The 15,315-nt window shown below is 47.4% G+C and overlaps 2 protein-coding genes across 4 annotated transcripts in view; both read right to left on the bottom strand.

The window, feature by feature from the left end:
* Nucleotides 1-247: 247 nt before the first annotated feature.
* Nucleotides 248-5,044, bottom strand: LOC119706695. Its single transcript, XM_038150627.1, has 2 exons — nt 4,892-5,044; nt 248-3,219 (listed from the first exon to the last, which is right to left on the bottom strand). Exon 2 carries the CDS (start codon nt 3,215-3,217, stop codon nt 2,228-2,230), a length of 990 nt encoding a protein of 329 aa, XP_038006555.1. The 5' UTR covers nt 3,218-3,219; nt 4,892-5,044; the 3' UTR covers nt 248-2,227.
* A 3,824-nt stretch (nt 5,045-8,868) lies between these two features.
* Nucleotides 8,869-15,315, bottom strand: part of ADAMTS2 (ADAM metallopeptidase with thrombospondin type 1 motif 2) — a 175,618-nt gene continuing 169,171 nt past the window's right edge. For 2 of the 3 annotated variants that reach the window (XM_038149866.1, XM_038149867.1), the window contains one exon: nt 8,869-14,133. In XM_038149866.1, coding sequence (XP_038005794.1) covers nt 13,673-14,133 — 461 coding nt within the window. In that variant the 3' untranslated portion in view covers nt 8,869-13,672. The remainder of the gene's footprint in view (nt 14,134-15,315) is intronic. The other variant, XM_038149865.1, reaches the window with a different exon arrangement.

The following is a 15,315-nucleotide window of genomic DNA, read 5'->3' on the forward strand; positions in this document are numbered from 1 at the left end:
AGCTCTCATCTGCTGCTGTGCCTCTTTGCTCTGGAGAGGAAAGGTGATGGGTTTCAGGGGTGCAGAGACTTGCAGGATCATGTGGCAGCTGAGAAGGAATCCCAGCCCTGGGCAGCAGCTGCTGAAGGGGTGAGGTGTGAAGGCCTTTGGTGACCTGGTAGAGTGAGGAGGTGCTTGCATGGCAAGTCACAGCCCATGTGCTGTGGATCAGCCCAGCACTAAAAATAATGCCCTGTGGAATGCAGAATGGAAACAACAACTGGATGGAAGGATTTTATTTGTCTCCTCTGTCAAAAGCAGTGATACATGCAGTTGGCACAAGACTTGTTAGGCGTTAGAGTCATAAATATTCACATGGAGAGAAATTTAAATGACAGCAGAGCAGTGAGGACAAGCATTGCTTAAACCCCAGCATTTACCTGAGAAGGGAGGGACAGGTGTGGAGGAGGCAGAGCAGGCTGGGACCTCCTGGGTTCAACTTTCTCCATCAGCTTTAATGAATGCTGGAGCCATCTTCACTTCCGTTCTTGCTGTGTGGTTAGTTCAAAAACAGAGCTGAGAAGCAGCTCAGCTCCATAGCACTAATGAGTTTCAACAGGAGAAAAAAATATTTGAGGTAAGAGATGTGAGGCTGAGAAGCTCAAACACTCTCACCTTTTGATCCTTGAGCATATTTACACTCATGTTGGTGCTGAGTAGAAATTGCTTTTTCATTTAATCTGCTTGAGGGTGGTTTGGAAATCACTTGTGAGCATTTTTATAATTGCAGTTTTCCAATGCTGTTTTTCATCTTAGCTGCTGTTGAGCAAACAGCCTGGTCCCTCTGCTCTCTGCTGTGCCAAAACATTTATTCCTAGTAGTAGTAATAATTAGGCTGGTATTGCTTTGCAGTTTTCTCAACTACATCTCCTGACTGGATACAGAGAGTGTGGCACCAGACACAGGTGGGTGAGGATGCTCTGACTGCAGGAGAAAGTGCCAATGGCAGCTTCTCTGATGAAGTCTCTGTGTGGCAGTGAGGCATGGCCTGGGCATGTGCCCCCTGTCCCATGCCAGGACCTCCCAGCCTTGTGGGAATGCTTCTTGCCCTGCAGACACCCCATGCAGCAATACCATCAAGATGAATTGTTTGTATGTTCTGTGTGCTGGATGGTTGGGACATGCACATTTGTTTGTTCCATGTTTCAGTCTTGCAGCACGAAGCAAAGCTCAGTCAACATCATCAGCATGGTCAGCCAGGTGAGAATACAGAAGCACAGGTATGAAGGGAAACACAAGTTACTATTTTACATTCAGGTTCTATCAGCAGGAGCCCAGCATCCCTAGGCTGTCCCTCAGCCAAGGCTGCTCTTCTGAGCCTGCAGAGCTCTGTGTGGGCTCATGGGCCCCCACACCCGAGCAGCAAATCCCGTGGGTGCCCGTGGTGTGCAGCCTGGTTGTGACAGTGCAGAGTCCAGCATGATGCCTGTTTACAGCTGGCTCCACAACAGCCACAGCACCAGCGCAGCAATGCCCACCAGGGCTCCCAGCCCTCCTCCTGCCAGGGCCACGTCCAGGAGTAAAGGGAACAGAGTTGTGACAGGGTAAGCACCAGGAAAATCCCCACCCAAGGAGTTGTAATATTTTCCACCTTGCCCTCCAGCAAATCCTCACAAAAGACTTCTTATGATTTTTAAGAAATAATTCTTTATGCTACTGCTCTAATGGGTGACCTCTCCAGTGGGATCCAGGTGCTGAGGCAGGGATCTGTGATGGGTCTCCCAGTAAATGTGTCAGAGAGAGCATTTCCTGCAGTCCGAGCCTTGGGCAAAGGGCTCCTTTCTGAACATCTGTACTCAAGTGTCAGCAACATCTGCCTGCTTGGCACTGGCTGGGAAGCACTGCTATTTCAATGCTCCCACTTCTTCTCCAGCACAGATGGGATTTGTGCTCTCTCCAGCTCTCTCCAGCTTTTCTTCATGCTCAGGGCAGTTTTAGGCAGTAGGTGGGAGGAGATGCTTTATGAACTGTTGCCTTTCCAAAATGAGAACTGATTGCTGTTTCCTTAGCAGATGAGACTCTGAATTGTCCCTTTGCCCACGGATGAGGGATATGATGGATCACAAGAGTCTGCCTGACTCGCATGCATGTTCAAGCCATGTTTTCTGTGTGAGGACTCCAGGGAGAGCTGCTAGAGCACAGGGTTGGTTATATCTTGTGAATAAAATTATTCTAAGCAGCTACTTCTTCACACTTCAGCAATGGCTGGGAGCAAACAAGCTTTTATCTTTGCTTCTTTCCAGATGCATCTGTGCTCTGAAATCCAGTTATGGATGGTGGTTTTTTTAGGTACCTGGAAAGACTCGAAGTATCTCTGCTTAGTGGGAACATCACCCATGACATTTTTGTCACAGTGAGAAGTTTTTCTTCCTTCTTTTTCATCTATGCCTGCTGTATTGAATGAATTCTGCCTTCCTACATAGCAGGACAGGGCTGGGTTTCCTGCCGCCTTCCCTCTGGCTGAGGGTGCCAATTGCTCTTCAGTGTTAATGAACATGGGGCCATTTTCTTTCTGACTGTGGTTATTCCCTAAAACTGTTCCCTCATCCCTTCTGAGATACCTCAGCTCTGAGCATACTGCTTCTTTCTGAACTGGTCTTGGGGAGGGAAGCCTTGGAAAACTGAACACTCGTGGAAAACTGGTTTTCCCTGTGTTTTTTTCATCCAGGTTTGTGGGATGAAGGTCACCATTTGGGGCAGAAGAGTTGCACTGTGAGTAACCAGCGCTGGCACTTTCACCATAGGAAGAAGCCTGGGAGGAGCAAAGATTTCCTGCATTGGTGTAAATTTGTTCCAGGGGGTCCTCTCTGGACCAAAAGTCGGTTTCTGCAGGTGGAACTTTTCCCAGTGGCACCACATTAGAGATGAAATTGGTCAATTTACATTTTGACCTTTCCTGCTGTGTCCCCACAAGCAGTGGAGAACCTGACACATCCTCAGGGGTCTTCAGGGTCTTTCTATCCTTACCCTTACGTCTGCTTTCCAGGAGGGCTGGGAAGGTGGGTCTGGCAAGGTGGCAGATGGATTGGATGTAGTCATCACTGGAGTATGAGTCTGGGCTGGCTGCAGCACTTCCAGCACACTTTGGGTTGCTGCTTGGATCCTCCATCGCTTCCTCGTGGGTTTCCCGTATGGTTGGGAGAGGCTTTGAAAGGCTCAGCCTGATCCGGGGTGCCATGGCTGCAAAGAACAGAGCAGACCTGATCAGCATGTGAAAACCTGCTGTGGTAAAGGAATCCTGGGCTTGTTTCTACCTGAGCCACCTGATGTCTCCTTGAGGTAAACAGGGCTGTTAGAAAAAACCACATTTTAAAAGTTTGCTGGCAGTACTTTTATATCCATGGCTTCATAAAGAGCTTCATAAATGTACCAAAGAAGCCAAGTCATTAAATGTGGCAGTAAACAGTGGGTTCATTAAGGAGATCAGCAATGGTGCTCCCTCCCTCCTTAAGCAGTGCAAGGGAGCACAGCTGGAGAGGTATGGGGCAGGGGCATGAGCTTGTCTCACTGCCCTTGGTGGAGCAGCAAGGCACAAATTACTGTCCTTATTTAATGCTCCATGTCTGTTCACTGTGACAGGGCTCTGACTTCACCCTTAGCCCAAGCAGGAGCTGAACCCAACAGGAGAGGAGCTGCCCTGCCCCTGTGGGGAGCGCCACCTCAGTGAAGCACATTACAGGGGTCTCTTCTAGGGGCTGTAGGTGAGAATGTACAGGGTCACTTTTGTCTGTAGTTCATAAATGTAGCTATGGAGAGGTAGGTCCTCCCCTGAGTACTTACGTAGAGTCAAAGGGTTTTAATGCATGTCCTTTATATTCAAATAGTCATCCTCAACTCATTTTAGGATGGATTTCCATCAAACTGCTCCTACTACTCAGTTAAATATATTGAATTACAAATTTTTCAGTATATTTTGTGCTGCAGTGTTTTCTAACTGTACTGATTTTCTTTTTCTCCAAACACTCCCCCCTGTGCTTTGCTTATCTCCCCTTCTGGCAGAAATGGCCACATAGCCTGTATTTTTTTTTTTTTTTTTTACTGCTTCCCCCAATGAAATTTGTATGTGACTAATCAGCAGACACAATATAGCTTTGTTGTGTGATTAAACGCAGAAGTGCTTTGCTGGCTATTTTAATGCCTTGCTTGTCATTGCTGGAAATAAATCTGGCTTTGCTGAACCTCCCTGCAAAGCTGCAGATCACACAGGGAGCGCAAACGAGCAGCTCGTGCCGAGCCCAGGGCCGAGCTCGCCGGGTGCCCGTCCCTCCCCAGGCTGCTGCTGGCCCTCCCTGGTTTTCCTCATGTGCTGCTGGTAAAGCCAGCCAAGCTGGGATTTGCTGACCTGAGAGCAGGAGACGCTTGTTTTAAACCTTAGGGCCCTTTTATTATCCTTTTCCCTGCCTGCTCTGTTTCTCTCATGTCTCCAAACCTTTAAGAAAAGGCTTCTTCCTTCCTTCCCTCCCAGCCCCTGCCTGAGCTCGGCGGAGTCAGACCTGGGCCCGGCAGCGAGAGCGGAGGATGCGAGGGGCGCAGGCAGGTCGCGTTAAACCCCGATAGCGCTAATCAGTACCCGAGTCCTGCCCGGATAGGAAATTTAAATTACCTATTTGCAGGTAAAAAGCTCTTCCGATGATGGGATGGATCGTGTCCTGCCCGGATGCGATCCCCTTCGCCCTGGACACCGCGCTGGCGTGGCCGAGGTCACCTCCCCGTCACCTGCGGCCCCCGGCGGGCTGGACCCGCTGCCTGCGGCTTGCCTTCCAGCATGCCGTGAGCATCCCTGGCTACCGGCACCCCGGCTCTTCCTAGCGACCCCCGGCACACGGCCCGCGGCCAGACCCCCTCCCCTTACCTGGGGCTGCGGGCAGCGCGGCTGTCTTCTCCCCGGGCTGCGCGGCTCTGCCCCGCTCCCTGCTCCCCGCTTCCAGCACGGGAGATGTGCTGTCTAACACTAACCCATGCGCCAGCTCCCTGCCTCAGTCAGCTGATCCCGCTGCCTGTTTTGTTGCTGTTGCTAAATATATCCCGCTGGCTGCCTGCCCTGCCCGAGCCGCAGCCGGCGGGCGCCGAGGCACCGGGGCAGCCCGCGGGCACCGGCCGGGACCGGCCATCCCGCATCCCTGCGGCTCATTGCCCCCCGACAACCCCCGTGGGGAAGGCACCGCGGCCGTGGTGCGGGAGGAGAAGGGCTGCCTGTGCTCCAAGCTGGGGCAGGAAAAGAGAAGCCGTAGCTCCCTCATGCTTTATTGCTGGAAGGGGAGTCCTTAGGGTTTGGGGCTGTTTTTCTTCCTTCTCTGCCTTATTTTGTGAACAAAATTGTGCTGATTTTCCCAAGAGGCAGTGGGTGTTTGCAGCTTCTTTAGTGCTGCTCTCTTCTGTCTCTGCTCCTGTTCTGCTCTGCGCTGAGCATCCCTAGGCCAAGCTGTACATCCCTGGGCTGAGTTTTACATCCCCGGGCTCAGCTTTACATCCCTGGATTAGACCCTACATCCTGGGCCCAGCTGGACATCCCTGAGCTGGGTGTACCTTCCTGGGTGGAGCTGTTTCTCCCTGGGTTGAGCTCTACATCCCTGGGCCGAGCTGTTCCTCCCTGGGCCGAGCTGTTCCTCCCTGGGCTGAGCTCTGCACCCCCAGGCTGAGCTGTACACCCCCAAGCTGAGCTCTACATCCCTGGATTGAGCTGTACATCCCTGGGCTGAGCTCTACATCCCCGGATTCAGCTGCATATCCACGTTGCTGTGGAGGCACAGCAGCAGCTGGCCCTGCCATGGCACCTCCCAGGGCTGTGCTCCACCAGCCCCCCTCTCCCACTGCTCCCAGGATCATCCCCATTTGTGTTTCTCTGAGACCACACAAGTGCATTACAGCAAATTGCTTTGCCAGGAGGTCTGGCAGCATCCGACCTTGTGGGTCCCTGGGCAGCAGGGATTTGCCTTTGTTTCCTGGCTCATTAACATGCTGCAAACTGATTGCAATTCTGGAGCAACCCTGGTGTCCCTCTCATAAACTCTCTTGCAGCATCACATTGCGTGGGGAGATGAATTGTCATGTTGCAGCAGAATCTTCCTTCTGTATTTATTTCCCAACACTGTCCTCAGAGGCAGCCCCAACAGCTGCTGCTCTTTCCTGGGGAACAGCCATCCCACACAACATCCCTGTGTGCCCAGGCCAGGGAGTGTGACTGCATTTCTGAGCCTTGCTGCTCCCCACAATGCCTGTACTGACCTGCGGGAGGGATGAAGAGAAAAGCAGAAACCCTAGATTTAAAAATCACTGCTTTAGTTTTAATGCAAATATTCTGTGTTACCAGCATTCAGGCTGGGATTGGCTGTAACAGCTGATTTAGTCACCCAAGCCCACACTCATCATTCAGGTTTTTTCTTTATCTCCATTAAAAAGAAATAGGGAGCACAACAGACTTGTGCATCCCCTTGGGATATGGTTCCAAGCAGATTTTTTTTTCTGGAGATAGCCATTGCTTATTATTTTAATATAAGAGGTACGTAAACTTAAGCTGTTTGTCTGGACTTTTGGTGCCAACCAGCTGAAATGACCCACAACCTTTCATGCACTAAATTCACTAATAGCAATGATCATCAGGGAGCATGCTGTAGTAACTCAGAGCTTCAATTTTTCCTTCTTGCTTGCTGGAAACTTGATTACCGTCAAAAGGAAAAAACCCTCAGACACCAGCTATGCTAAGCAGCTGCAGTATGGAGCTTGGGAAAAATATTTTGTGAGGAAGATCACTGATCTGGAAACAAACGTCACATGTGCAGATGTGCATGGTTACACTATCTTTAAAAAGAGTCTTCAAGATGGTTCCTCTGCCCTGGTCTCTCCTCCCTGCTGGAGCTACCTCCTTCTTAAAGGTATGATGGAGTGAATAGAAAGAACATGCTAGATGGGAGGGACAAATATAATTTTTTTTTTTTTTTTTTACCTCAACCACAGCTATTTGGTTTCTTCTTTCATCACCTGCATCCTCAAAAAATCTTAATTCAAAAGAAACACGGTGCAACTTTGAATGCTTCCTCCAAGAATGCCATTTCTGTTATTACTGATCGGCCTATGATTAAACTGTATCTTTGCATGGATGCATTTTTCATCATTATTTTAGACTATACGTGTCCCAAAGTGCCTGAACGCTGGTGTGGATTGGTCCCTTTGTGTGGGATGCACCACACAAAGAGGCCGGGGAGTGAGCACTGTGAGTTGTTGCAGGTCTCAGGGAGGGCAGCACTGCTGTGACTTGAAAACCTTGTCCTGCCTGGGGTCTCATGAAACCCCCTGTCCTGCCAGCAGCCCGGGTCACTTAAAACAGATTTGTCTTTCCATAGCTGTTGTGTTCCTTTAATTAAAGATTTTCAAAAATTAGTTTACAATCAACAGTGGAACCTCTTGTTATGTTACTGGCCTCTCAATTTTCTTCTGGAGGAGCTGGAATATGTTTAGATGCCCTAAGAAATAACAGCCCCAGAAAACAACTTATTATTGAGTTATTTTCAGTGGTTTGGGTGGTGGGATTGATCACGGCTCTATTCCTCCCCTGCAGGTGCTGTTTGTGTTTCTCTCCTCCAGCCCCCAGCCACAGGCAGGGCACGGGCAGCAGCCCAGCGGCATCTCCGACTCCATCCACCCCGAGACGGGGACTGAGCCGGGGGTTTGATTCCCTCTGGCCCTCCCTGAGCACATCTCCCCAGCCCGAGGGATTTTCCCGGCCGGGGTCACAGCCCAGAGGCAGTTTCACACTCGCACTCCTTGTGCCGTGCCACCATCTAGCGGCGGCTGCACCGAGGCGGAGCGGCCCCGGCCTGCCGGGAGCCCGGGGCCGCTGGGGCTGCTCCAGCCCGGGGGATGCTGCTGGCAGCACTCTGCCGATGAAGCATAAAACCCCGCAGGTTAACCAGGATAAGGCTTCTCCCACCTGTGTCAGCCTGCTCTGCTCCCTCCTGTAAGGAGATTTAGAAGTGCTTGATGTGGTTCTGTGGCTCCATCGCTCTGCTCAGCTTTGGGATCTTGCTAAAGAAGGGACTGGGAAAGGTGGTGGGGAGGGGGCAGGGGGAGAGCAAAGGTGAGCAATGCACACACACACACATATTCACATGCACACACACAGCCCTAAGGGAGCTTCCAGGCATTTATCTCCCAGGAAGGCTCAGGAGTCTTTTTTGACCCCTGTGAGCAAAGCCAAATGTTGAGCCAGAACACCCTGTGGGAGGCTGGAAATCATCCTGTGCTCCCCTTGCTGTGGGAAAGGGGAGTCAAATTTGCACAGCACTTTGCAGGAGCTGCCTTCTGCCTGGTGTAATTGAGAATAACCTGAGAACTGCTTTCCTGGCCTGGAATTGCACCTCCTTGAGCTGCCTTTAAAAAAAAAAATTCCTCAGACCCAGATGATGGTGAAAAGGGATAAAAATCTGATGTAGGCAAGGAGAGGAAGAGAAGGCCTCCTGTGGGTGTCATCTTTTGGCATTTGAGAGAGAGAGAGAGAGAAAGACTGGGGGAGGGAGATGCACCTGAGCCCACCTTGGGTGTCCCTCATGTCTGGGGTGTGGATGTGAGACCCTTTGCCATGGCCACTCTAAAAATCTAAAAATCTATGAAAGCAAAAGGCAATTAAATATAACCCTTGTCATAGCTGTAAATGCTGCATGAATTATCACAGTAAATGAACCCTAGGTTTGGGCTTGTCCACTGCTTTATTGGGGCATTTAAGTGTGTAAATGACTTTTCCAGATGGAAAGTGTTGAGGTGGCTCATTACCTGATAAAGAATGCTGGACTCGAGTGCACTGCATGGTGCTCACTGAATAATCACAGTAAGCAGGGACCTTTCAAATCCTCAAGCAAGAACCTTCAATCAGATGAGAAAGTTTCAATCATGTTTAAAGGGAACTCAGCTACGTGTGCGCAGGATACAGCAGGAGAATGTGTGCAAAAGAATTTCATGGAAAGGAGCAATTACTTTATCAATAGGACATGCAAAGCATGATTCACTCATCAGTCATGAATGGAAGCCCAAATAACTGAGCCTTTTTAAAAAGATGATACATGGACCAGGATGGATTTGAGCCTCAGTCAGGTTTAAGTGAGTTTGATTAATTTCTGTACAGTTATCAACTGAGGTTTTGGTCCAGTGACTTCATGATATTTAGCCTTGGATAATGGATGTTGTATCAAGGATGCAGGACTTTGGCAGCAAGTGTATCCCAATCCCACTTAATTAAGTTGTAGAAATTGAATTGGTTTTGAACCCGAAGATGCTGGTTCTTCCTCTTCTAGCATTGCTGCATAACATTGACTCAATGAAAAAAGCAGAGGGAAAAGCCAAACACTTTTTTTGCAAAAGAACACAGACATTTAAATTTAATAAATTATAAAATTAAAGATTCTAATTTGTATATACATTTTTAATATACAAGAAATGGCTATTTATTGCAATTTCTGTTAAGGCATATGTAAGTGAATGGAAGTTGCATATAGATATTCAGATGAACATAGCTAATACTGTGCACTGTAGGTGAGTAAATAAGATATTAAATGCATTATGTAATAAAATAAAATAAAAAACCCTTTGAGTACTGGTAAAGCACCATTTCTAGAATTCTCAAAATATCTGAAAGCATTCTATGGAGGTGTTGTGAGACTCTAAATATTGAATGGATATATGAATATAAAAAGTGATGCGTTCATAATAGATAACAGAAATTTTTAAAGAAATGATGGTGAAAAAAATGGCAGATGACTGAAGCCAAAGAAACCAGAATTTGTTTGGGATTTTTTTTTCATGAGAGGCTGTCACTTGGATTTTAAGTTTGGACAGCCAGAAAAATGATAATTGAGAAAACTGTAGCTGCATGGTTAGATCATAAATGCATTGCTTTGTGGGAGCACATTACTTTATCTCTCAGATCTCTGAGATGGTCTCTGCAGGAATATATTTGTTTGTAAACCTGCTTTAGTTTCTGGGGATTAAGTTACATTAAAATATTGCTTTCTGCTTGCTGTGTCTGAAAATGCAGCACCTGGGCAACAGCAAACTGGCTACAGATCCACTGCGATGATGCTCTTGCCCAATTACAGCATCGTAGAGAAGATGAAACAGTTGTCAAAGTTCAACCAAACAAAAAAATGACCAAATTTTCCACTGTATGACACAGAAATGAGATCAGCTCAGGAGAGCAAACCCTCATCTTTTGTCTGGGGCTGCTTTTTCTTTATCAATAGAGCCTGATATTGTGTTTTCCAGTAGAAGTGATGTACAGATTCTTGGGGAACTGCTGGAAAAAACACCTTCCGAAGAACCCATGGCAGCTTGAAAAGAAGGCATCTTTTCTGGTCTGAAGAGACTTAACTTCCCCCCTTCTCATACAGGAACAGTGTGAAGAGAAGGCAGCTGGTGGCTCCTGCTCCTTAAAAAGATGGTCCGTCAGCCTCTTGATGTCTTGAGCAATGTAGACTGAAGCTGCTGCCTCAAGTAGTTTAGTGTTCCCCCCCAAAAAACAGCTAGAGAAATATTCAGTAGTATTTAAACCACTGAGAAACAAATCAAATTAAATCTCCCAAAAGGTGAGACTGAGAAGGGAACAAGCCTTTCCAAAATGCAGATGCCACCAGGCATTGCATTGGGTTCCTAATGAACACTGGACCTAACATAGCACCAGACCAAACCAGCCTTACGGGAGGCTGTTCCTGCTCCCTGAGGCAGCAGAACTTTCCACTTTATCTGGAAAAATGTTTTTTTGAGCTGTGAGCACTGCCTCCTGTGGTATTTCTTCACACTGCCTGGTTGACTAAGCCTATTCCAGAAGCTAGGGCAGAACAGAATCTATTAGATGAGTTACCTCAGGGGATTGGAGCAATGGGTCTTGAAAAAGTCCCAGAGGGTAAGACTGGTACCCTCCGGGCAGCAAACTTTTACTCCCCATCCGCATAAATCCAGCTCCAACCCTTTCTATCTCTGGGTTTGTAAAAGTTTTTCCTAAGTTTCATATGCTTGGATGAGCTTCCTAGTCTATGAAGAAGCTGGGGGCTGTGGTTTATTTTTATTGTCCACAGAGCTAAAAGGATATTAACTTGAAGGGGAAAAGATGAGTTTTATACTAACCACATCTGTGTAAAGGAAACGTGGAAGGCAAGAAATACTATGACTACAGGCTGGGAGCCCAGCTACAGCTTGTGTCTCCTGTGGCACAGCAGCTGGAGTGATGTTGATTTAGACACATCTTCCTTGCTTATAAATAGAATGGTGGGGTTTTTTTCCCTTTCAATGCTCATTAGTACATTGCTGCTGTGCACAGATGTGACCTGACCCTACACTGTTATTGAAACTTGTCCCATCTGTGGGCAACCACGAACCCCTTGGCACGAGGCTCCCGGGGCTTGCCTGCACGCCGTGGCTGTGTGACAGCCAGCAGGCCATGGAGCAGGGCTGGGACAGGGCACCAAGGACAAGCACCCCTTTGGCTGCAGGAATACACTCCATGTCCCAGCAGGGAAAGTCTGCAGTGGAACTCTTCCCACTGTGCTGCCAAACTGCACAGCCTGAGTTTTACTTCTCCAAACCAGAACAGATTTTTGCTTGTGCTTGCTGCTGCTTCCACATCTGCAGCCACGTCGGCTTGGCCCAGGAGATGTTTCCTAATGCTCTGGACTCTTAGCAGGCCTGTTGGTCTTCCCAGTTATCCTGGTCTTCAGTGTATCTCTCATTCCTGCACCGAGCTGCTCCAAGTGTATCACCGTGGTCCCGGGTAAGAAGGGGCACTGGCTGCCACGGCCCCAGCTGAAAACATTCCTTCTCTGCTTGGGCTAGTATCTCCATGAAGTTTTTTTCCTAGACCAGGCTTGTGTTTCAAAAACTTCTAGCCCCAGTTCAGGCCAAACACAGTCCCACATGTAGGTGCTGTAAAGGCTGAGGTTCCTGCTGGCTCTTGCCTCCTTTCAAGCAGGAATGGCTCGTTTGGAAGAGGAGACTGAGCAGTTCAGTCGTGGTGGTCAAGGGCAGAAGGTAGGTCACAGAGAGTCACATGTGCTTCACCTTGCAATACCTGTGAAGCTCTTTGCCAGCAGCTGGGCCAGAGAAGAGCTCACCAATTGCTGGGAATGCAGCACATTCCCAGTAATTATGTGACTCTATATATGGGCTTATTGCTGGTGCTGCTTCAAACCAGGACCAACTCAAGCTGGAGGGTGAGATCTTCCTCTCAGACTGGAAAATATGAACTTGGAGCCACCAAACCTACCTAGTGGTAAAGAGAGGATTTCAGGGAAGCCCCGGGCTCTGCAGGAGATTTACCAGCAAAGAAGAAACAAATGGAAGAATCCAAGCCAGGAAAAAATCTGCTCAGATGCCACCCACAGCAGGAACCAGTCCATACTCCCTGTCTCGGCAGTGTTAGAGCCAAGCTGAGTTCATCTTCTGTTCTCCAACCAGGAATTCAAAATGACCTATGAAAACCATGATGACCCTGAGGGGAAAAAAGTACTCAAAGGGTTGTCAGGTTACACATTTTAAAGTTTTCTAGCAGACCTGGTGCTGTGAATTCACAATGTGTGTGTGTGTATGTTCCTGTAAGGGCACAGCAAACAGTTGTTCACTTCTGCACCAATAAAGCTGTCCTAAGGAAAGGAAGATAATACAAAATTAATTCCTCAAAAATAACTGCATCCTACGTGGGGGAAAAAAAAAGTTTGTCTTACCAGAGCACCAAAGAAAAGACAACAAGAATCCAGTCATCTTTAAGTTAAACAGAATGTGGGTAGAAAAAAAAAATCAGACCAATAAAAAAAGCACCAACCAATAAGGATCACTGAGGCTGTTGCATTACAGGAACTTAAAGATTATAAAAAATATGGATAATTGTAAACAGAAAGACTAGGATGTTTTCAGTCCAAGTTGGCCAGATCTACCCTACTAAATGTCTTGCATGTGTCCAAAAGTTTAGGAGAATCCTTTGAAATTGTTTATGGAAGTATGTAAACTACTGTTTGTCAGTTTTTAATTTACACATAAATATATGGCTACAGAGTTTTCTCTCTATTTTCTTACACAGTCCTGGTTCAGGAAGCTACGTGAGCACATGCTGAGCTGTGACCACAGAGGCAGCTCTGCCAAGGTCAGCCAAACCGAGCCTGGCATGTCCTAAGAGCCTTCCCGAAGCTGGCTGTGTTAGTGCCAGGGTTTGTGCAAGGCAAAGAAGCATCACAGGAGTGCTGACCCCCTGCTTGTCAGAGTTAAAGGGATTTATTATGTCTAGGGACTGCTTTCTGCCATACTAAGTGTGACTCCTGTTACTATTTCTAAGCAGGCATAGAAGACCTTAAGGAGCCTGTAACTGAGAAACCTGCTAACCTGACCCAAGTAATATGGCTTGTTTGGATTCAGTGGGACACTGTAGGGATATTGCACTAATACTCTGCTGTACCCTGTACACCTAACCTAGCCACCAAAGTGTTCAGATTAGCACTTATGAAACAATCTGTCATTTCCATTTATAGTAGGCTTGAGAATTTGTTATCTCTGCCATAGCACCACTTTGATTTTTCCCCATTCTTAGTCTCTACGATGGCCAATACTATGATGTTGGTAACATCTCTATAAGAGAAAAATGTTGTTGTGCCATATTTCCATTCTAGTTTATTTTCCTAAGAGTCTCTCTTTTCATTTTCTCAGCGATCAGCTCCTGAATTCTTTGATTCCTTGTCCTTTCATAAGGCCTCCTCCGTGTAATGATGTTGTGCTGTGGTACTTCGTTATCCAACCCATCAACTTTGTAGGGAACATCCACTGCATTGATTTCTGGGTGCTCCTCAGTGGCATTGGAAGGGGGTGCACGTGTTTTGGAAAGCAGAGGAGGGCTGGTGGCAGACTGTGTGGCGGACACTCCCATGGGAGGGCTGGGGGTTGTCAGGAGCTCCTCCTCAATGACATTATTCTTATTTACATTGGCACTGGTTACATTGCCATCCTCTGTTACGTTGCTGTACATGTTGCAGGACTTGCAACACAGCTTATGGTACCCAGGAATGGAGCAGTAACGGGAGAGAACTTCCATGCGACAAAACATTGACTTGTCTCCTTGACAATGATCTTCTGAAAGAGAAAAAGGGAACAGATAAATAAAGAGCATCTTCACATTAATCAGAAAAAGAAACACAGCTGAAGCTTTGGCAGTGGGCAGAGGGTTTGATATTTAAAGTGGGTTGGGAAACTGGCAAATGAGCCTTCTACAAGCAGAAGCAGGCTTAATTCAACCTAAAAGTCAACTCCAAGAGTTGCAAAAGCTGATCTGAACTGTATGTACCAGCCCCATCCAAGCTCTAGACCATCACACTCAAATTTTTGCTTTCACATCCTGGGAGCTTTACCCTGAAGACTGTGAAGCCACAATGAATTGTGTTACTTTCTTGGTTTAAACTTCAAAACACACTGATTGTGCTGTACTGTTACTAAAACTACACTGAACTCCCACAAAGTCATGAAGTTTTATAATAAGAAATCTATTTTTTCCCTATTTGCTCCTTTAAATGCTTTTCTGCAACCAAACAGTGACTAACCACAGTCAGGGGTAACTTATATTTATCCAGACTGTCTCAGGAAAGCCAAGTCCTATTTTGATGTGTATAATTCTCAGAATTAATCCATCTCCACTAATCGGAGTGATATTGCTGCCACGTACCCCTCGTCTGAAAATAGCAGTGTTTTCTCAGCATGTCTCTTGTCTGAGAGAAAAGTGGTGCCATGAGGCTTTTCTACTCCTCCTAGAAGGGAGCTGATATCTTTGGAACAACAAACTCCAGTGCAATGGAGCCAAGCCAGCGCATTAATGACTGTGAGACTAAGTAAAAGTCCTGATTTTTGTGTCAATGACTGTAATAAAAGAGAAAGAATGATAATCTATAAGCTTTAAGCTGTCAATAGCTGTTACAACAATTTGCACAATATGGTGTTGTGGCAGATCCTGATCTTGCTGAAATGCAGGTGGCAAATTGTAGGCTGAGGCGTTAGAGGTGAAGTGGTCAAAGTGGTCCTGCCTGAGAAACATAAACAGAAGCCTACTCAGAGATTCCCCAAGCCCTTGTGATTTCTGTTTAGGGGGGCAGAGGACTGTATGCATTGGTGGCAAATGGGTGGTGAGGATCTAGCAGGCTCCTTGGAGAGAAAGCTGCCTGTCCTCTGTCCCACACAGACACCCCTCAGCTCCTGTGCCTACAGGATGAAGTAATGGAGCCAGGCACTGCAGTGAAGGAAAAATCCCAACATGCAGCCCATGCT

The sequence above is a fragment of the Motacilla alba genome, chromosome 13 (assembly GCF_015832195.1).
Source record: "Motacilla alba alba isolate MOTALB_02 chromosome 13, Motacilla_alba_V1.0_pri, whole genome shotgun sequence".
Classification (NCBI taxonomy): Eukaryota; Metazoa; Chordata; class Aves; order Passeriformes; family Motacillidae; genus Motacilla; species Motacilla alba.